Here is a 21,406-nt window from a genome sequence, read left to right on the forward strand (position 1 = left end):
TCTGAGGTCTCCAACTATAAAAGTATAAATGTCTTTTTCTCCTTTCAGTTCTGTTCATTGTTTTTTGTTTCAAATTGCTGCGTCTTAATGGTGTATTGACCAAGTTCTCATTTTGTAATGTTGCCGTCTGTTCCTGGTAATTATCTTTTTCTTTTTTTTTGTTTTTTTCTTGAGACAGAGTTTCGGTCCTTTTGCCTAGGCAGGACTGAAGTGGCGCGATCTCAGCTCATCAACCTCCAAACCCACCAGGTTCAAGTGATTCTCCTGCCTCAGCCTCCTGAGTAGCTGTGATTATAGGGGCCCGCCATCACGCCCAGCTAATTTTTGTATTTTAGTAGAGATGGGGTTTTGTCATGTTGGCCAGGCTGGTCTCAAACTCTTGAGCTCAGGTGATCCACCCACCTTGGCCTCCCAAAGTGCTAGGATTACAGGCGTGAGCCACTGTGCCCAGCCCTCTTGGTAATTATCTTTGCTGTGAAGCTTACTTTATTTGGTATTAATGTAGCCAACTTCTGCTGTCCTTTCAGTAATGTTTGCATGATCTTTCTTTTTCTGTGCTTCTGTTTTCAGTTTGCCTATTTGAAGTCACTTTCTTATGGACAACATGTAGTTGGATCATGTTCTCTAGCCTATTCTCCCAGTGTCTTTTAATGTATTCAGACTTTACATTTAATTTAATGTCATTATTGTTAAATTGAGGCTTAACACTGCCATTTTATTTTGTATTTTCTATTTCTTTTGTTTTTCATTTTTTTGGTTTGATTCTTCCTGGCTGTCTGTGGTTTACTTGACCATTTTTAGCATTTTATTTTGATTTTTCTGTAGTGTTTTAGAGTGTATCTTTTCGTATAGCTTTTTTAGTGGCTTTTCTAGGTACTATATTACATATAGATTGAGCATCTCTAAACCCAAAATCCAAAATCAGAAATGCCCCAAAATTCAAAACTTTTGGGCACCCCAGCATGATGCCCCCAAGTAGAAAATTCCATTCATAGGTACTTAGCATGAATTTTGTTTCATGCACAAAATTATTAAGAATACTATATAAAATCACCTTCAGGCTCTCTGTATAAGGTATATATAAAACATAAATGAATGTATTTCGACTTGGGTCCTATCCCCAAAATATCTCATTATTTATATGCAAATATTCCTAAATCTGATAAAAATCTGAAATGCGGAGCACTTGTGCTCCTGAGCATTTTGTAAGGGACACTCAGCCTGTGTATGTATGAACACTTATTAGATTGTACCTGGTGTTGTCATTTACCAGCTTCAGGGATATAGAAACTACCTCCCCTGACGTTCCTTTCTGTTCTCCTGTTCGTAATATACTTGCCTTAAGTATTTCATTTGCTTACATTGATAACCACATATGACAATGTTATAATTTTTGGTTGAACCTTCAGACATAATTTAGCAAAATCCAGAGGTGAGGGAAAAGTCTGTTGTATTTATGCATTGGTGTGCTTGTCATCTCCTCCTTCCGGAAGTTCCAGGGTTTTCTTCTTTGATGGTTGCCATTCTGCTTAGAGAACTTCCGTTAGCCTTTCTCTTGGTGTGGGTCTTCTGGTGACAAATTCTGTTTTACTTCCTCTGAGAATGTTTTGCTTTCCTTTTCATTCCCGAAGGACATTTTTGGTGGATATAAGAATTCTGGGTTAATGGTTCTTTTCATCATTTGAAAAATATTTTGTACTTTCAGCTGGCCTCCATGGTTTCTGATGAGAAATTTGCTGTCATTTGACCTGTTAATCCATGATAGTTGAGGTACTGTTTTTCTTTAGTGGCCTTTGAAATGTTTTCTTTGTCTTTTGTTTTTTGGAGTTTGGTTATGATATGTCTTAGTTTGGATTTCTTCGGATTCATCCTGTTTACGGTTTGCTTACCTTAAATCTGTAGGTTTATGTCTCTTGCCAAATTTGGGAACTTTTAAGCCATCACTTCTTAGAGTACACTTTCAACCCCAACTTCTTTTTTTATTTATTTATTTTTTTTTTTTTTGAGACAGAGTCTTGCTGTGTCTCCCAGGCTGGAGTACAGTGGTGTAGTCTTGGCTCACTGCAAGCTCCACCTCCCGGTCAACCCCACCTTGTTTCTCCTGTCCCTTTGTGAGTTCAGTGACTGGAGTTGTTATAGTCCCATAGGTCCCTGAGACTGTTTTGTTTTTTGTTTGTTTTTCTTTTCCGCGGGGACATATACTTCTTTCTTTTCTTTTTTTTTTTTTTTTTTGAGATGGAATCTCTCCCTGTTTTCCAGGCTGGAGTGCAATGGCACCATCTCGGCTCACTGTAACCACCGCCTCCCGAGTTCAAACAATTCTCCTCTCTCAGCCTCTTGAGTAGCTGGGATTACAGGTGCCCGCCACCATGGCCAGCTAATTTTTGTATTTTTAGTAGAGATGGGGTTTCACCATGTTGACCAGGCGGGTCTCAAACTCTTGACCTTGTGATCCACCTGCCTCGGCCTCCCTAAGTGCTGGGATTACAGCTATGAGCCACCATGCCCCACCTTAGGGGCGTGTATTTCTTCTGTGTTATTACATTGGGTAACTTCTATCTTTTACATCACTGATTCTTTGCCCTTTTTCCTCCACTCTACTGCTGTGTCCATTCACTGAGCTTTTTATTTTGGTTATTGTATTTTTCAGTTCTAAACTTCCTATTTGGTTTCTTTTTTTTTTTTTTTTGTCTTCCTTTTCTTGTCTTAGGCTTTCTATTTTTTCATTTATTTCACATGTGTTTGTAATTGCTTGTTGAAGCCTTTTTATCATGACCGCTTTTAATTATTGGCCACATTATTCCCACATCTTTCATTGTGGTATTTCTATAATTGTTGTTTAAAATTTGGTTTTAGATCTTCCTGGTTCTTGGTATCATGAGTGACTTTCTCAATAGAACATGTTGTTAGGTGACTCTAGGTCTTACTTAAATCTTCCGTGTAAGTGGTTAAATCTTTCTGTGACCCTGCTCTGGCCGGGATAGGGTGTGCTTCAGCTCATCACTGGCAGCTTGAGACAAAGTCCAGGCTTCCCACTTTGCCTAGAGGCCCCTGGTTACTGTGAGGCAGGGGTAGGAGTTCTGACTCCCCAGTGGTGTCCATGGTTTGTGTATTTTCTCACCCACTGTTTCAGAGTGTACATGAGTGATGGACTGCACAGTCAGGATTGCGATGGAATAAGCAGGAGGGTGTCAGGGAGAAGGGCACGTGGGTGCTCAAGGGCAGAGCTGTCTTCTTGGAGCTTTGGGGTTGTTTCTGGGCTCCGCAGCCAAGCAGAAGGGAGATGTATTATTTAAAAGCGGAAAATGCAGTGACTCTTCAGGAAGGGCTTAGCCCTTGAAGAGCTGGGCCAGCCTCCTTGCCTGAAGGGTGGCTCAGTGGCGATGCCCTGAGAAGGGCAGGGGCACTGCTTTACCTGTCAGTCTTTCACTTCTCCATCTTGAGCCCAGTGTGCAATTCAGTATTCTTCATGTCATTTTAAATAACTATTAGCTCTTAGCTGCAAAGCTTCAGCTCTCACATCCTACTGCTGGTGCTGGGCACAGTGTGCGTCACCCTGTGCCTTTCCAGGGAGTGGTGAGATGTGTGCCTCTCCTGCCTTCTAAGGTCCCTCCCGTCCAGTGGAGAGCATATCCAGGGAATGGGTAGCCGGAAAACTGATGTCTTCTGCCCAAGGGGAGGCAGCCAGTAGGGGTGTTGTTATTACCTGTCAGGATCCAGGGCTGCGAGGCTGGTGACTGCTGGCCTCCAGGCTAGTAAGCAGCAGAGAGGCAGGCCCAGAAGAGCCCAGCTCTCACCCTGCCACTGGGAACTGTGCTGTTATAGGGGATTGGTGGGAGGTAACTTACAGTTCCCCTATAATGATCTGTACTCTGAGGTAGACGCATGCTTAATCGAAAGACCAGAATCCTTTGAATTATTTTCACTCATGTGATTGCCTTCTAGCTACTTACAAAACACTTCTTAGTATGGAAATTTTTGAAGATACATAGAAATAAAGAGAATAATATAATGAAATATCACTTACTAGTTGGAATGTGTATTCTAACTGGTTACTTTATCTTCCTCTAAAATATGTCCATAAATGTGTTTCATGAGTCATGCGTAGTGGGTAATTTTATCAAGACATCGTTTTTATTTTGAATTTGGTTTTTCAACATAGAAGTAATGGCTAGTGTTTTTCTCTGTTTAGGAGATGTGCTGCTGAAAAATATTGATTGATGTTGACTTCAGAGTTCTGTGTTAGTAAATTTTTTTTTTTTTGGGGAGACAGAGTCTCATTCCGTCACCCAGGCTAGAGTGCAGCAGCACAAGCTCAGCTCGCTGCAACCTTCCGCCTCCTGGGTTCAAGCGATTCTTGTGCCTCAGCGTCCTGAGTAGCTAGAATTCTAGGCGCGCACCACCACACCCAGCTAATTTTTGTATTTTTTTTTAGCAGAGAAGGGGTTTCGCCATGTTGGCCAGGCTGGTCTCGAACTCCTGACCTGAAGTGATCCACCCGCCTTGGCCTCCCAAAGTGTTGCGATTACAGGCGTGAGCCATTGTCCCGGCCAACTTTTGTATGATGTTTTCAGAGAGGCAGTATGCCATGGTGGTTCAGAGTCTCTGTCATGTGCCGTACTCCTCTGTGTGGCCTCGGAGAAGTTGCTTAACCACTTGGTGCCTAGTTTTTTCATCCATAAAATGGATTTACAACACTGCTTGACAGTGCTGGGTGTGAGGGTTGCCTGAATTCATATGTGTAAAGTGGTTAAAACCGTTGTTGCCACATATCATGCCTTTGAGTACTACCTGTTGTCACCATCCATTTTCTCAACATTACAACAAACTGTGGCCACATTGTCCACAGGTGAGATGTTATCTTGTCTTGTTTTCTAGATGTGAATGAACTGAAGGGGTGTCTTTCTGTGCTGGTTAAAGAGCAGCAGGCCCTCGCCATCCAGTCAGCCACCACCACTCTCAGCCCCGTGACTCAAGCAGAGGCTGGTAATCTTGGAGCACTGTTTCATTGCCTTGAACCATTTTTCAGGAGAATGTCAAAGTTAAGTGGAAAAGCAGTGGCATTTCTCTGCCTCTTGTGGACAGAAAAAGGTAATATAAAGCAAAGAAAGAATCCTAATGGGCCGGGCGTGGTGGCTCACGCCTGTAATCCCAGCACTTTGTGAGGCCGAGGCGGGTGGATCACGAGGTCAGGAGACCGAGACCATCCTGGTTAACACGGTGAAACCCTGTCTCTACTAAAAATACAAAACAAATTAGCCAGGCGTGGTGGCGGGCGCCGGTAGTCCCAGCTACTTGGGAGGCTGAGGCAGGAGAATGGCATGAACCCAGGAGGCGGAGCTTGCAGTGAGCTGAGGTCGTCTCACCACACTCCAGCCTGGGCGACAGAGTGAGACTCCGTCTCAAAAAAAAAAAAAAAAAAGAATCCTAATGCCAGTTAAATATAAAATTCAGACTGTTTTGTTTCAGAAAGTTTAATTAAGATTTTCAATATAGTGTCTGTCTTCCCCTTCTGAAATTTATTCTTGCTTTCCCTTTTTGTATGTTTTATGTAATCTGGAGAATGAATTTGCCAATTTGCTCATGTAGTAACAGACCATACTATGTAATCTCTGTCATTATTTATTCAATTAAAATTTTTTGTTTCTTTTTTTTTTTTTTTTGAGAGGCAACGTCTTGCACTGTCACCCAGGCTGGGGTGCAATGGTGTAATCATAGCTCATTCTAACCTTGAACTCTGGGTCTCTAGTGATCCTCCTGCTTCGGCCACCTGAGTAGCTGGGACTACAGGCACATGCAACCATGCCTGTCTAAATAAAAATAATTTGTGTGTGTGTGTGTGTGTGTGTGTGTGTGTTTGTGTGTGCGCGCGCATGGAGATGGGGTCTTGCTCCTGGCCTCAAGCAATCTTCCTGCTTCAACCGCTCAGAGTACTGGGATTACAGGCATGAGACACTGCGCCTGGCTCTGAGTCATTATTTTAAAGACCTTTTTCTGTCAGTAACTGTGGAAGCCAGCCAAAGCTTTAGATCAGCTCAAGTATAAATTTGAAAATGAATTCTGAACATTGTGTACGTTTTATTTTGTTTTGCTGCTGGGTAAGGAGATAGATTGTAATGTTCAGTGCCCATCTAGTTTAGATGCTTCATGTTTTTCCTTCCTAATGTGATTTTCTTATTCTTTTATTACAAGAGATGCTTTTGGGCCGGGCGCGGTGGCTCACGCCTGTAATCCCAGCACTTTGGGAGGCTGAGGCGGGCAGATCACCTGAGGTCGGGAGTTTGAGATCTGACCAATATGGAGAAACCCTGTCTCTGCTAAAAATAAAAAAATTAGCCAGGGCATGGTGGCACATGCCTGTAATCCCAGCTACTCGGGAGGCTGAGGTAGGAGAATTGCTTGAACTGGGGAGGTGGAGGTTGCGGTGAGCGGAGATCGTGCCGTTGGACTCCAGCCTGGGCAACAAGAATGAAACCCTGTCTCAAAAAGAAAAAAAAAAAGTGGGGATGCTTTTGGGCATATGAGTTTTAATTTGTTGATGCCTGATAATATATTACAGATTTCCTCTATTTGCTAACAGCCACTAGAATGTTTAAAGCTTATGTAAAATTGTACTTTTCCAAAATGAAGCTGTCTATCAGACTTTTGTCCTCAGAAGGCTGAACTACAAGATTGCCAGATGAAACTATATTTTGTGTAGTTAGGAGTGTTGGCTTTATTTGACTGTGATAGTGACTTTGACTCCCTGGAGAGCACATAGAAAGTACAGGAGGCAGGAAGAAACAAGAGCAAAACCCTGATCATCTTGCTCGCCAGAGACACGAGCGATACTTGCAGCTTGTTTCCTTGTTTTCTTACATTTTAATTTTTGTGTTTGTTTTCCTTTTTTGTTTCCTTATGTTTAAATATAGTTGAAATCACATTACAGTTGGCTCTCTGTATCTGTGGGTTTCACATCCACAGATTCAACCAACTGTGGATCGAAAATATTGGAAGAAAAGCAATAAAAAACAACACAACAATTAAGAAATACAAATAACAATACAATGTAACAACTAATTACAGAGCATTTACCTTGTATTAGGTGTTAATCTAGAGATGATTTTGTTTGTTTGTTTGTTTTCACATGGGGGTCTCACTGTTGCCCAGGGCAGTGGGGCTATCATGGCTCCCTGCAGCCTTGACCTCCTGGGCTCAAGTGATTCTCCCACCTCAGCCTCCCAAGTAGCTGGGACTGCAGGCATGTGCCACGATGCCTGGCTAATTTTTGTATTTTTTGTAGAGCCGGGGTTTTGCCATGCTGGCCAAGCTGGTCTCAAACTCTTGACCTAAAGTGACTCACCCACCTCCTCTGACCACACTTGGCCCATGTGCTTCTCTTGTAAGGACTGTGTGTCCTGTTACATGTCTGTGTCTTGTCATGTTCATATTTCTCCTTTAGGATTCGGGAGCAAAGATTTCCATCTTCCAGGTACCCAGTGCCCTTCTCAGAGGTTCTTGTGTTTCCTCTCTGAGCTCCCGGTGCATTATTCAGGCACTTGTGGATAAGCGTGTACCATTGCCCTGGCCAGCCATGTTCTTCTTTGCCATTTTTATTACACATGGTATCTTGGGGAGATCCTTCTATAACATCCCTGTTTGTTGTTTTTTGTTTTGTTTTGTTTTTTTTGAGATGGAGTCTTGCTCTGCCTCCCAGGCTGGAGTGCAGTGGTGCGATCTTGGCTCACTGCAGCCTCCGCCTCCCAGGTTCAAGCGATTTGCCTGCCTCAGCCTCTGAGTAGCTGGGATTGCAGGCATGTCACCACCACACCTGGCTAATTTTGTATTGTTAGTGGAGACAGGGTTTCGTCCTGTTGGCCAGGCTGGTCTTGAACTCCATGTCACCTGTTTTTATAGCGTATCCCCTGATCATGAAAGCAAATTTTAGTAAATTTGGAGAATATATAGTAGCAATACTGTAATATACATATATTAGAAATATGATATACTATAAAGTATAAAATAAAATTACTTTCTATGCATAATTGAGTTGAGATTATGCCTTTTGGTATTCTAGCCTTTTCTCTCTTGTACAGGATGGTTTTTGTGGTGTACCATTTGCATAACCTTTTACTACATGCGGAATGAAACTGACTTGTGAAATTAACATACGCAAGTAGCGAAAAGCTTAAAAACACACAGGACGGTGATGAGCACCATCCTCAGAAGAGGGCGACTCCCCACGGGGTGGCTCAAGCACACAGGGCTTCACCCGCGGCCAGGAGCAGACCCCGAGTGGAGGACGCCGGAGCTGGGGCAAGCCAGGCTACCCTGTGCGTCTCTGCTGCTCTTCTTCCAGCTCCTCTCCGGCCTGGTCTCCCATGTGGGGTTTATTCTCCCTCTGTTTATGTATTTATCTGTTTATCGTCTGCTTCCTCCCACTAGAATCTCACTTTGGGAGGTCATTTCATGAGCATTTTCCCAAGACATTTAAAATTCCTTATACATTTCTTTGATGCTTAAAGAGAAAACTTTTCCTTTACAAAAGACATTTGATCAAAGTTGTTAAACAACGAAACTAAAAATCCACTTGTGATCCTGTCACTTGAAGAAAACCATTGGTCAGATTTTGGTACACACCCTTTCATAGTATTGATTTTATGTAGTATCTGCACCCTCTGCTGCTGACTGGTTGTATGTTCCGTGTGTGTCGTCTGCAGTTCCCGGCCTGTGAGCAAAGGTGTGGAGGGGCTCGCCAGAGTGGGATCCCGAGTGGCACTGTCTTTCGCCTTCGCCTTCCTGTGCAGGGCTTGGCGATCAGGTATGGTCCCTGGTGTGATGCATTGTTCTGCTTCCCTAACGCATCAACAGTCTGGGTTTTGAGCTCCGTTCAGCCACCATGTGCCCTTCGGCTGATCCCTTGTGCTCTCTGTGCCTCGGTTTCCTTGCTTGTGAGATGAGAGGCTGCAGAGGCTGTTTCACTTTTCATGTCTGTGCTTTAAAGAAAAAAAAAGAGAGTGCATGCACCCTCACCCCCACGTCAGCCACTACCATGGAACACCTGAGTACAGACTTAATTCTAGAAGAATAAGAAGTTACTGTATTGCTCATGTGACAGCCGTGAAATACAGAATTGACTGGAACAGCTGTGCTAGATTTTGGCCTGTTGAGTGAGGGATTGGAAAGGTGACAGTGGCATCATCTCTCGCTGAGGGGTGGGAAGTCCAGCAGGAGAGTGAGGGGAGTGGGCAGGCTCCTCTGACACGTGTGCGCCCAGGCGAGAATGCGGACCTCTGCAGTGAGCTGTTGTAGGAGTCCCTGGACGCCCTGCGAGCACTTCCCGAGGCCTCGCTCTTCGATGAGAGCACCGGGTCCTCTCTGTAGCTGGAGGTGGTGGAGAGAGCGACCAGCTTCCTCAGGTCCGTTGTGATGGGGTGAGTTCTTTCCTTTCTTGCCTTCTGCACGCAGACAGCTGGCCTGCTTGAGGCTGGTTCTTACCACCCTCGCTTTAGAGCTAAGAAGCCTAGTAGGTTGGTTTCTCACCTCTGTTTTCAGCGGGCTCTCAGTGCTGTGATTCTGGGTCTGGGTTCTCAGCTTTTCAGGAGATTTGATATATGATATTCTGACTAGACCCAGGAAGCTGTGATACTAAATGAGATGGACGAGGGAGGATGCTTAGAGATTTGGCCATCAGTCATTCGTGGAGGGTTGAGCACTTACATTGTGTGTCTCTCTGTGATTAGGAGCTGCTGTCCTGAGTGCAGAGTGGCGCTTGGTTTGAAGTCTTATAGATAACGTGGGAGTAAACAACTACTCAAGATCAAATAGTTTAGTCCTTTAGCTGGTCTTTTTAGCGTAAAAAATTTTGAATAGGAATCATTTGTGTGTAAGAAAAACATGAATTCTGGTCTTAGGTGCTATGCATTTTTGTTAAGGTTTTTAAATTTAAAGAAAATATAAAATTCAACAGGGAGGGCAGATGCAGAGGAAAAGTGAGGCCACTCCTCACTCCCCTTGCAGAGGTCAGCACTGTGCCTTCTTCCATCCGGCATGAGGCCTTTGGCGTTTGCGTCCCTGGCTCTGAGTCCACTTCCTGAGCCTGCTGGTGAAGGCATCACCACAAATTTTTAACCCTGGAGGCCCTGAACATAGGCATGGAGTTGATTTCAAAAATTCAGCTGTAATATTGATGCCATAGGATCCTTTCTCCGCAGTCTTGGGATAGAATTTTAAAAAATTTATTATTGAGTAACATAGAAAAGTTAAAAATATTTCATTGATCAGAGATAAAAATTAGTGTAGACATTTTGCCTTCAGATTATCAGGTGGTTTTGGAGATTGGCTCTCTAATTCCGTAGGAGGATGTTGATACTGTTATAGTCTTACAAGTCATTGAAACTGGAAAAGATAGCTAGATATTCTTCTACTCATGTTTTTGATAATGAGATAAATTATTTTATGTTTCACAAACTTGGAGTATGTCATCTACTGTAATATAGTGTCTGAATGAATAATTTAAATAAAATATATTTCTGTAAGCTAATTTTACACTTTAAAAATCTCTGAAAAATTTGAGTAGCAAGTCTCAGAAACTTGATTCTAAATATTAAAAATATATCCTTCCTTGGGAGGGAGCGTGTAGTAAATGTGTTAGTGTGATTGTAAGCATGCTGTCTTTCTGGAGGTCGCTTTGTTCCTGCATCCATTGTTTTCATTTCAGGGATGTTCACGGAACACCAGGCACCAAAGGGCCAGAAGCGTCCCCCTGCAGGACCAGCACTTGGCCCTGGCCATCCTGCTGGAGCTGGCTGTGCAGAGAGGCACTCTGAGGTGAGGGGTGCCACAGACTGGGAACACTTTGGGGAAGCGGCTCTGTGTCCAAATACCTGTTGCATTGTGTTTGTTTCACTGAATTGTGTGTGACTGCAGCAGATGTGGTGCTCTGTAACCAGAGAACCATGTCCCAGAGCTCGCTCTCTCTTTTCCTTTTCTTCACTTCCTTTTTTTATGCTTAGTTTTCTAGACTGGGAATTTTTTTTTTTTTTTTCAGTTTTCCTCATTTAATTATTTTTATTCCATGAATTTAAGATCCTAGATCTTTCATGTAAACATGCTCTTTGAGCTTCTTAACTGGTCTTTCCTATCAGCAAAAGGTGATGTCGTGTGCTGAAATCTTGGTGTCAATTCAGTGATTTAATTACCACGGCTTTACTTTCATTTCCTTTCATATCCCAAGTATTTCTTCACTTCTATCTAGCTGTTTGCTTTTATTTTTGCTACACCATGAAAAAAAAAGTTAATCTGTTTTTACTAGGAATAAATATCTTTTCTCCTTTGGCCAAATGTTGTCTGCCATCCTGATGTTGCTTCAGCTGTGGGACAGCGGGGCACAGGAGACTGACAATGAGCGTTCCGCCCAGGGCACCAGCGCCCCGCTTTTGCCCTTGCTGCAAAGGTTCCAGAGCATCATTTGCAGGAAGGATACGCCCCACTCCGAGGGCAACATGCACGTGGGTGTCATGATGGAACTTTGTGTGTAGGTGGCACTCGAGTCTAGTTATTTTTTAAGCAAGACCGGCGTGCGTGTCCACGGCAGTATTTTTCTCTGGTGTGTGTGTGTTTGGTAGTAACAGCATTGAGTCAGATGAGACAGGTGTGGGAGGCCACTTGTTTGTGGAGAAGACTCGGATCAGTGAACACTGACTTCCTTGTCAGCAGAGAACCAAGCTTGAAACATGCACTTTTAAATCAATACCAGAAAAGAACAACGAAAATAATGGCCTGCTTTGTTGGCCCTTCCTATGTACTGGGCTCTGTGCAGGGCATGTCACCTGAGCTGTCACTCTGTTTAGTACCAGCTCCCCCCTTAACAGGTGTGGACGCCGAGCTGGGGGAGGAGCAGGCGTGTGGGGCTCTGGGCCTAAACCTCCAGGACTGCTGGTCTTTACAGGTCAAGTACAAGTTGGATTTTGCCGGTTTTTTGGGAAAGTCTTAGGCATTCCAATATCATGCTTTGGTTTAGAACTATGCAAATGAAAGTAGGTGTTCTCCAGAGTGGGCAACATTTAGATTGAAATAAAGTTTTTGGTTTTAGATTTCAAGGCCAGCTTGAGATTCTGTGCTGGGTTCCCACAGAAGTGGTTCTACCTTTCTCCAGGGGTCCTAGGCCTGTAGGGTGGTTTGGTTGTGTTAGTAATCTGTGTGGATTCAACTTACCTGTAGTATCATAAATGTATATATGCACAGTCAATGTTGTGTACATGTATACAGCAAATTTAGACATTTGTACAGTCAGTTTATATGCTGCATAAATATATAGCTGTATAGTATAACTATCATCGACATTGTCATTTGATGGGTCAAATGAGTCAATAGCAAATTATAAAGAGTAATTAAAGGCTAATTGTTACTTTAATTTTTCCCACCATTTCTGAATGTTTGTTTACTTTTCCCTTCTAGCTTTTGTGTGGCCCTCTGAGCCCCATTGAGAGTTTCCTGAGGTACCTCACCCTTCCACAAGACAACGAGCTTGCCATTGATCTGCGACAAATGGTGATTGTTGTCATGGCCCATTTAGACCGTCTGGCTACGCCCTGTAGATGCTTCCGCTGTGTAGCTCTCTGACGTCTCATAAGGTGTGTGTGCAAGAACCGTGTTCTCCATGTGTTTTGTAGCTAGTACCACTTCTAGGTTCTCATCCTGGGCCCATGTGGAGACTTGTTTTTTCTGGTATTGTTGGGGGGAGCTGGCTTATGGTTTTTAAACATGTTTGCTGTTGAAAGTGTTATCCGTGTTGAGAGTGAGTGATGAGCAAGCTGAGGCACACAGGCCTGGGGACCCAACCTGGGGGCCCAGGTTCCAGGTTCAGGTGGCACAGCCCCAGAGAGCTCCCCTTTATCCACAGCCCCAGGCCCTCCCACCTGCAGGGGGTTCCACAGCCTTCTTTATGCTCTGAACACGGGCTGTGTTAGTATGTAATGCTGGTTATAGTAGTGAGAGTATAATTATATATTATATCTGTTATGTAATAGTAATGGTAATAGTAGTGATTTGCATGTGTGGAGCACCTGTAGGGTGCAGGCCCGCTGAGGACCCCATGCACGCTGTTGTATCTCATTATGTCAATGAGAAAACTGCCTTTGGGAATGGTAGTGAACTTTCCCAGTGTATAACAGTAATCCTAGTTTTGAATCCAGATTTTTCTAAGATTTTATTTCTAGTATGAAGAGTATTTATTTTGTTTTACAGTCATTAAAAAAAAAAAAGGAATACAGTCACATGGTTCAAAAATCAAACCTAGGCAGAGACACACTGTCGCTTCCCCGCCCATGCCTTCCAGCCATTTCCCACCTGCTGCCTCTGACTTTTCAGTCTCCTCTGTAACCTCCTTGTTCTCTGGAATGAGTACGCTAGTGGTAGCATGTTGCATTACTTGTGTTGCTTGTTTTTTTTTACTAACCATATATACTGGAGTACTTTATCAGAGTGTCACTCTTTGTTTTTATAAAGCAGCTTAGTCTTCAGTGTGTGGATATGTCTTTTATGTATCTTTCTTTAGTGAGTCTCTTATTGGTGGACACTTGGGCTTATTGCCACAATGTTGCTATACAAATAGTGCTGAGGGTCGGGTGTGGTGCCTCACGCCTATAATCCCAGCACTTTGGGAGGCCGAGGTGGGTGGATCACCTGAGGTTGGGAGTTTGAGACCAGCCTGGCCAATTTGGAGAAACCCCGTCTCTACTAAAAAATACAAAAATTAGCCGGGCGTGGTGGCACATGCCTGTAATCCCAGCTACTCGGGAGGCTGAGGCAGAAGAATTGCTTGAACCCGGGAGGCAGAGGTTGCAGTGAGCCAAGATCGCGCCACTGCACTCCAGGCTGGGCAACAAGAGTGAAACTCCATCTCAAACAAAAACAACAAAAAACACATATAGTACTGCAAGGCTTGACCTGGAACGTGTCCTCCATGTGTGCATGCGTGTGTGCCTGTGCACATGCACAGGTGGGGATGCACCTAGTGTGGGCTGGTTGTTACCAGATTGCTCCTGTACAACTTGATTTCTCTCACCACCAATATGGCTGCTGGTCTCCCAGCCTTGTGTGTGGGCTTTTGGGATTTTGCCTGTTAAAGCACAAAATGGTGACCCTGATATAGTTTGAGCATTTTAAAATACATTAGTATTTAAGGGCCATTTATACTACTTTTTAATGGTCTCTGTTAAAATGAAATGCAATGGAAACGGAAAAATAACCTGTTCAGTTGCTTCATCATACCTGTTAAATGAGGTAATACAGCATGGTACGAGCTATTTTGATGCTTTGAATCAGCATATTTTCTCTTTATTTGCTTTGTTTTTTAGCTTATAATATCTCAGTGCTACTCCCAGCATTTTTTTTTTTTTTTTTTTTTTTTTTTTTTTTGCTGTTGTAAAAGAAAATATTTACTTTCTCATCTTGCAGGGATCATTGCAAGAGGTCATATTCATAGGTTGGGTGTTAATAGGATGGAAATACTATGCCAATGTGATTGGTCCAATCCAGTGCAAAGGCCTGGCCTACCTGGGAGTCACACAGATTGCCTGTGCAGAGAAGCGCTTCCTGATTCTGTCACGCAATGGCCGTGTGTACACACAGGCCTACAATAGTGACACACTGGTGAGTGTTCTGGGCACCGCCTGCAGTGTTCCCTTGTGGAGCAGGGTCTGAACTATAGATGCACAAGCTCTGGTGTTTCTTTAAGCCATTTGATTTCTGAAGATTGATAAGCTTCTGTTTATTGTATATTATGTTTAATGATCTCAGTTGTAATATTGTCAAGATTTGGGTTGTGAAGATTAGGAAGTCCTTACAGTGAAACTCATTGCTAATCGTGAGATTCCCATTTGTAAACTCATTTCCACGTGTAAACTCATTTGATGTTGGGGCCAGACAGGTGACAGATGAGGGAGATGGGCCTCATGGGGATAGTGGCAAATTGGGACGTGGCATGTTTTCATTAAAGCGAGGAATTCCTCCCTGTCGGCTGTGTGTCTCTGTGGCATGGGGCTAGCCTGTCCTGCCCCTGCATCGGCTCTGGTCTTGCTGCAGAGCACTTGGAGGCTGCCCGCTGTTCTGTTGGTGCTCAGTGGGAAGGGCTGGAGAGCCGGCCCCGTGGCCCCCAGAGACTTACGCCCCACTTCCAGTTAGAGCAGGCTTTGCTCAGGGATACATGATAAAGGAGAGCTGCGCTGGTTTCGTTTTCCTTGGACTGATGACTACTTTTCTTCGTATTTTTCCTTCTTTAGGCCCCACAGCTGGTCCAAAGCCTTGCCTCCAGAAACATTGTAAAAATTGCTGCCCATTCTGATGGTCGGTCACCATTACCTAGCCTTGGCTGCCACTGGAGAGGTGTACTCCTGGGGCTGTGGGGATGGCAGATGGCTGGGCCACAGGGACACTGTGTATGTATTGCTCATTTCTGTAGGGGACACACTCTTCTTTTATGTTGCTATATCCTAAACAGGATGGAGTGCAGAAGTGTGTCCCGGTGTTTTCCAGCTGCCCTGACATGTAGCGCTGGGGTGGAGCAGGACACTATGATATGCCCCTCCTTGGTGATGGCTTAGGAGCTCTGCCCGTGCGTGGAGGGCAACAGGAATTGGCCTTTCGGCTCTTCTCCACCCCGTGTAGCCTTGGCCAGCCTTTTATCTACTCAAACTGCATCCCCACTCTGGAATTTGCCAAAACAAATCCTACACCACTGTTCCTTCATTCACAAACAGTTCACCCTGTCTCCCGTAGATAAGGTTGTCACCCTTTCCTTGAACCATAATATTATTTTTACAGGAACAAAAGTCAGCAGTTTCTTCCTAATATTATCCTATTCGGTGGAACCTTTTATTGTGAAAGAACAGAGATAAAACAAAGTTATTATAAATGCCAGGCTGTAAGAATTGGGAGGTCTGACAGCCCCATGGAGTGATGGGGAACCCTCTTGTACTTTGCTGTTGTGCGTGGAACTTTGGCATTAGGTTTAAATGAAGGACGTGTGTGCATACCAACCCAGCAAGCCCATTTCATGTGGGCCAGAGCCCTGAGCAGGGAGCAGGCAGTTGCAGAGCTTGAAATGAGCGAAGTCATGACTGCCCTTGTGTCCTTTGAGAGGAGCCTGGGGGGCATGGCCCATGCACACCACAGGATGGAGTTGAGGTCATCATTGCTGACAGCATCTGCTGGGAAGATCCCAAACTGGGAGAAAAGCAGAGTGATGCGCATTGTGTGGTACATGTATGCCAAGCTCAGAACAGCCCAACCCTGACAGTGTTGTAAGGGATTCAGACAAATGTAAAATGAGTGAAAAACAAAAGATTGATCTCCATGGAATTTATAGCTGTTACTCTCACACTGGATCGTAAAGGCTGGGATTGACATGGGGTACACGGGACTTGAAAGGCGTCAAGGTGCAGGACAGGGTGGTATATCTGCTTACTTCCTTTATGGTATTTATAACTGACTTTGTATAAAATATTTCATAGTAAAACAATTCTCAGTGGAGAGTAAGTGCTGGGATGAGTAACTTAGGCCTTATTCTAGGACTTCAAGGAAGGAAGAGAGATGAGTGCAGATGGCAGAAGCTGGAGATAACCTTTTGGGGAAGTTGAAACTTAAGCTGAGTAAGGGAGAGTTTGTACTGAGTAGAGTCATTGGGCTGTCCCTGTGAGCGCCTGTGCCACTGTGTGTGTGTATTTTGCAAACTAGTAGGTCTCAAAGTGAGTAAACCATGTCGTTGGAGAGGCCTGGCTTCTATAGATTCTCAAGAAAATGTCATCCATCATAGGAACATATTCTGGATCCTAAGAATAGGGTATTTTGCTAACTTTGCAATTTCTTCAACTAGTAAGACTTCTCTACCCTAATCCCCACTGCCTCATACTTTTCATTTGTAAAGTATAGATTGCAGAGTGCTGGCTTCATTCCATCCCCATTCATTTAACAAATGCATACAAATGTTAGTCAGCTTCATGAGGCTTCCATACAGCCAGATGACAGTTTCAGATGTAGAGTTGGGTGGTTTTGACAAGTGCACACAGTTGGGTCACTGCCATCAAGACATGGGGCGCTCCCGTCGCTTCCGGGGATTCGAGTCAATGCCCCTTCCTACCTCCAGTTCCTGACAACCTCTGATCTGCCCTCTGTTGTTACGATTTTGTCTTTTCCATAATTTAATATAAACAAAGCCATACAGTGTATGGTGTTTTCTTTCTGGCATCTTTCACTTAGCATGATGTCTTGAGATGCAGCCATGTTGTTGGGTTTGTGGGTAAGTCATTCCTTCTGTTGCAGATGGACCATGGTTTTGGGCCATTGTGAATAAAGCTGCAATGGACTTTATTGTGCAAGCCTTTTTTTTTTTTTTTTTGAGATGGAGTTTTGCTCTTGTTGCCCAAGTTGGAGTGCAATGGCATGATCTCAGCTCACTGCAACCTCCACCTCCTGGATTCAAGCGATTCTCCTGCCTCAGCCTTCCAAGTAGCTGGGATTACAGGCACCCCCTAACATGCCCAACTAATTTTGTATTTTTAGTAGAGATGGGGTTTCACCATGTTAACCAGGCTGGTCTCAAACTCCTGACCTCAGGTGATCCGCCCACCTCGGCCACCCAAAGTGCTGGGATTATAGGCGTGAGCCACCATGCCCGGCCTATTGTACAAGTCTTTAACAAACACTGTTTTTATATTTCTACTGGATACCATGCTTGGCATCAGGTTCCAACTGAACAAAAAGTCATGGAGGTGTTAGGTGTTTGAATTCTGTCTTTCTTATTTTATTAGGTACCTGGAAGGTGAAACTGGCCTGATGCTGTGATGGTCTAAATTTGGATAGTGAATTTCCTTTGCTAACACTAATAAGAAATAACACCAAGAAGAAAGGCGTTCATGTTTGTTCCCTTCCTCCCCAAGGCCTCTGGAGGAGCCTAAGGTGATCTCCGCCTTCTCTGGAAAGCAGGCCGGGAAGCACGTGGTGCACATCGCTTGTCGGAAGCACTTACAGCGCAGCCGTCACTGCCGAGGGGGAGCTGCACACCTGGGGCCATGGGAACTACAGCCGGCTGGGCCACGGTACATCTGGTCTGCATGAGTGGGAGCATGCAGCAGGAGGTGGCCTCTTACAGGACTTAGTCACGGCCGTCCTATCTGTTTGAAGGCTCCAGTGAGGACGAGGCCATTCCGATGCTGGTAGCTGGGCTTAAAGGACTGAAGGTCATCGATGTGGCGTGTGGGAGTGGGGACGCTCAAACCCTGGCTGTCACTGAGAACGGTATGTAGAGCTCTCGCCACCCTCGACAGGCCTTCGAGGACACGCATGGCAGCTTCCCTGGAGGAAGCCGCCCACCCTGTCGTCCAGTGGGTGTGGGGCTCAGTGTCATTGGTGGAGAGGCCCCGGTGGTTACTGGGCTTGTTTGCCTGGGGCCTGTCAGATGGTTCGCAGCTGCCACCATCTCTATGTGAGCATTTTATCAACTATGCTGATACATGCAGTTGGGAACACATACAGTGGTACGGTTGACCAGCAGTCCGCACGGTGGCAACAGAAGCAGCAGGCAAATGGGAGGGTGGTCCACAAGCGTCTGCAGTGTGCCGGGCCCCAGTTATGTGTTACGGAGGCAGTGGGCCTTTGTTTCTGTGAAGCAGTGAACATTGAGCCCAGGCTAGTAAGAGTCAGGACTTTGTTTTTCATGGAATGAAAACAAAAAGAAAACTCAGCTTTCCCTGTCTTTATTGTTTCTATATCAACCTCAAGTGTCATCTAGATTTCATTTGCTCAGTAGCCACCCTTGTAGTGTTAACTATCCACGTGGGTGGTCTAGATTAGTGTGCATTTTTCATTATATTATTTTCAGTCATTTAAAATTTTTCATTAAAATGGAGAGTTGTTGTTATTTAAATGCATTTGTATTTTTTATGGCAAGTGTGGTCTTGGGGAGATGGTGACTATGGGAAATTGGGCAGAGGTGGTAGTGATGGCTGCAAAACCCCAAAGCTGATTGAAAAGCTTCAAGACTTGGATGTGGTCAAAGTCTGCTGTGGAAGTCAGTTTTCCATTGCTTTGATGAAAAGTGGCCAAGTTTATTCATGGGGAAAAGGTGACAACCAGAGACTTGGACACAGAACAGAGAAATATGTTCGTTATCCAAAACTCTTAGAAGGCTTGCAAGGTGAGTGCAAATGTAAACTTTTAAAACCCTTCAGGACAGTTTCTTTAGTAATGTTTTAAAGTTTGCAGGTTTAATGTTCTTAACCTCACATTCCATGAATGGACTGTCATTAGAAACTTTTACTGCCAGCTTGGTGTAGGTATTGATACTAAGAGGAAAGTGGGTGTGTCTCTATTAAAAAATGACTTTGAGTTACTCTTACCAAATTTAATTTACACCCATCGAGTTTTACAAACATTGGCACTTTCTGTGGCAGGCACGCATTCCTCACTCAGCAGGCTGGACTCAGTAAGGGTTCCTTCTGTGTGGCGAGGTCACCTGTACTTGTACTGCAGGCACACTGAGACCGTGAGTGTGTGTTGTGCTGTGGGGCCACATTGGGAGGTGGGATTGGGTCCACCTGGGACACTCTCATGTGAACTCATCCTTGGTGGGTGATTCCTGCTTGCTCAGTTGCAAAGGTGTCCAGCATGCATTGTAGTTGGAGGGAACAGATGGAAGCCAAGCTATGTAGATATGAGTGCCAGTGCCTTCAATGTGGGCTGCCGGTGCGGGCAGAGAGGATGGGAGCCTCCGCAAGAAGACCCTGAGATTCTTCTATGGTGTTCTTACTAGGGATGTTATGCTGCAGGAAGTTGGGGTGGGAGCCATCAAAACTATGATGATGGAGGGATTTTTCTAAGGTAAAACTGGACTTTTCTGTACCACCTGGCCTAGTGGTTGGGAGATAGTCTTCATCCTAGTCGAGAACTGGCGAAGGGCAGGCAAGTTGACAAGAAAGTAGGGAAGAAGGGAAAAGGCAGTGAGAGGTACATCAGATGGACTCTTTAGGGTTCTCTAAGGGTGGGCAGCCTTTTTCTTAAAGGGCCAGATTGTATTTGAAGCAGGTGGACCTGACTGTGTTCCAACACCAGTGTCTTCACAGAAGCAGGCTTTGGGCTGCGTTCTACGGGGGGCTGTAGTTCGTTAGGTCCTGGTTACTATATACATTCTTTGTGTGTTTGCTTCTTTACCAAGTGGGTTTGGAAGTGGGACTTTTAACTAAGACTTGCCAGTTCCTTTCTCCATTAGTTTTATTTTGAAGCATGTTAATATCTTGATGTCTAAGAGTTAATATCTTGATGACTGAGAGTTTTGTGTGCCCATACGGTATTTATTGTTTTCTAAGCTTCTGAGATAAGTTGCAGTGTAAGAAGTTTACTCTGTGTCGTTGAATGGTATTTGAATTTCACTTGCCTTCTTGTTTATATTCCCCTCCATTAGTATAGGAAAGCTATGACAATTATTAGATACAGAAATCGTTTACTTTGAGGGTATTTAAATTACTGTTGAAAACACCTTTTGTTGTTGCTGATGTTAACTTATGGTAAGCTCCTAGGATAGAATTGTTCCCCTTACTGCAGTGTGTTTTTTCAGCTGAATTATTTTATATGTTGACATTTCTGTGAAACACCCTTTGTGTTGGTCATGTTAGATTTACCAGGAAAGAAAAATAGAATATTTTGCTGAGTGTTTAAATAGAAACAACGTTTTAAATAGTGATATCTCCTAACTCTGAGAGAACAATAGATTTCTTCTTAGGAAGCCTTCCTCAGTGAAGAGTGTGCTGTGCATTGTTGTATCTGGGATGGGAGAATATGATCTATTGGTTAATTAAAAGCACCTTGTTTCTTTTGGAATGAAAATCTGAATGAGGAGGAGAAAAAAGAACAGATCCTTTTCGTATCCCAGCATTATGATGTTTGTAGGCTGTGGGTCCTAATAAATTGTAGCTGACAAAATACAGGAGTTTTAATAACACACCCAAAGCAAATGATTGTGCTTAATATTAAAGCAACAATTATCCTCAAGAAGTTAATATTAAAAGCTTTCTGACCTGAATGGCCTAGTGGAAATATCTTTTTAGGCCATTCAGGTCATAGGCTTGAAGCTGCATCTGCATCCCTCTTTCCTTGTAGGGAAGAAGGTGATTGATGTGGCTGCAGGCTCCACCCACTGCCTGGCTCTGACTGAGGACAGCGAGGTCCACAGCTGGAGGAGCAACGACCAGTGCCAGCACTTTGACACCTTACGCGTGACCAAGCCAGAACCTGCAGCATTGCCAGGACTGGACGCCAAACACATAGTGGGAGTTACCTGTGGGCCTGCCCAGGTACTGAATATAGAGCTTGATTTGGTATTTTGGAGGATTTTGGTTTCCAGTTGTTCATTACCAGTATATAGGAAGTACCA

At 44.2% G+C, this 21,406-nt stretch overlaps 1 protein-coding gene across 10 annotated transcripts in view; it reads left to right on the top strand.

The window, feature by feature from the left end:
- Nucleotides 1-21,164, top strand: part of LOC129026583 (E3 ubiquitin-protein ligase HERC2-like) — a 36,035-nt gene extending 14,871 nt beyond the window's left edge. For 2 of the 10 annotated variants that reach the window (XM_063653272.1, XM_063653273.1), the window contains 7 exons: nt 4,879-5,091; nt 8,700-9,398; nt 10,700-10,809; nt 12,439-12,531; nt 14,440-14,634; nt 15,264-15,419; nt 17,919-20,667. In XM_063653272.1, the coding sequence (XP_063509342.1) occupies nt 9,263-9,398; nt 10,700-10,809; nt 12,439-12,531; nt 14,440-14,634; nt 15,264-15,419; nt 17,919-17,936 (708 nt within the window). In that variant the 5' untranslated portion in view covers nt 4,879-5,091; nt 8,700-9,262 and the 3' untranslated portion in view covers nt 17,937-20,667. Of the gene's footprint in view, nt 1-4,878; nt 5,092-8,699; nt 9,414-10,699; nt 10,810-12,438; nt 12,532-14,439; nt 14,635-15,263; nt 15,420-17,918; nt 20,668-21,132 lie in introns of those variants that run through there. The other 8 variants (XR_010124080.1, XR_010124079.1, XM_063653276.1 and 5 more) reach the window with 8 other exon arrangements.
- The last annotated feature ends 242 nt before the right edge of the window (nt 21,165-21,406 follow it).

Source organism: Pongo pygmaeus, chromosome 16 (genome assembly GCF_028885625.2).
Source record: "Pongo pygmaeus isolate AG05252 chromosome 16, NHGRI_mPonPyg2-v2.0_pri, whole genome shotgun sequence".
Classification (NCBI taxonomy): domain Eukaryota; kingdom Metazoa; phylum Chordata; class Mammalia; order Primates; family Hominidae; genus Pongo; species Pongo pygmaeus.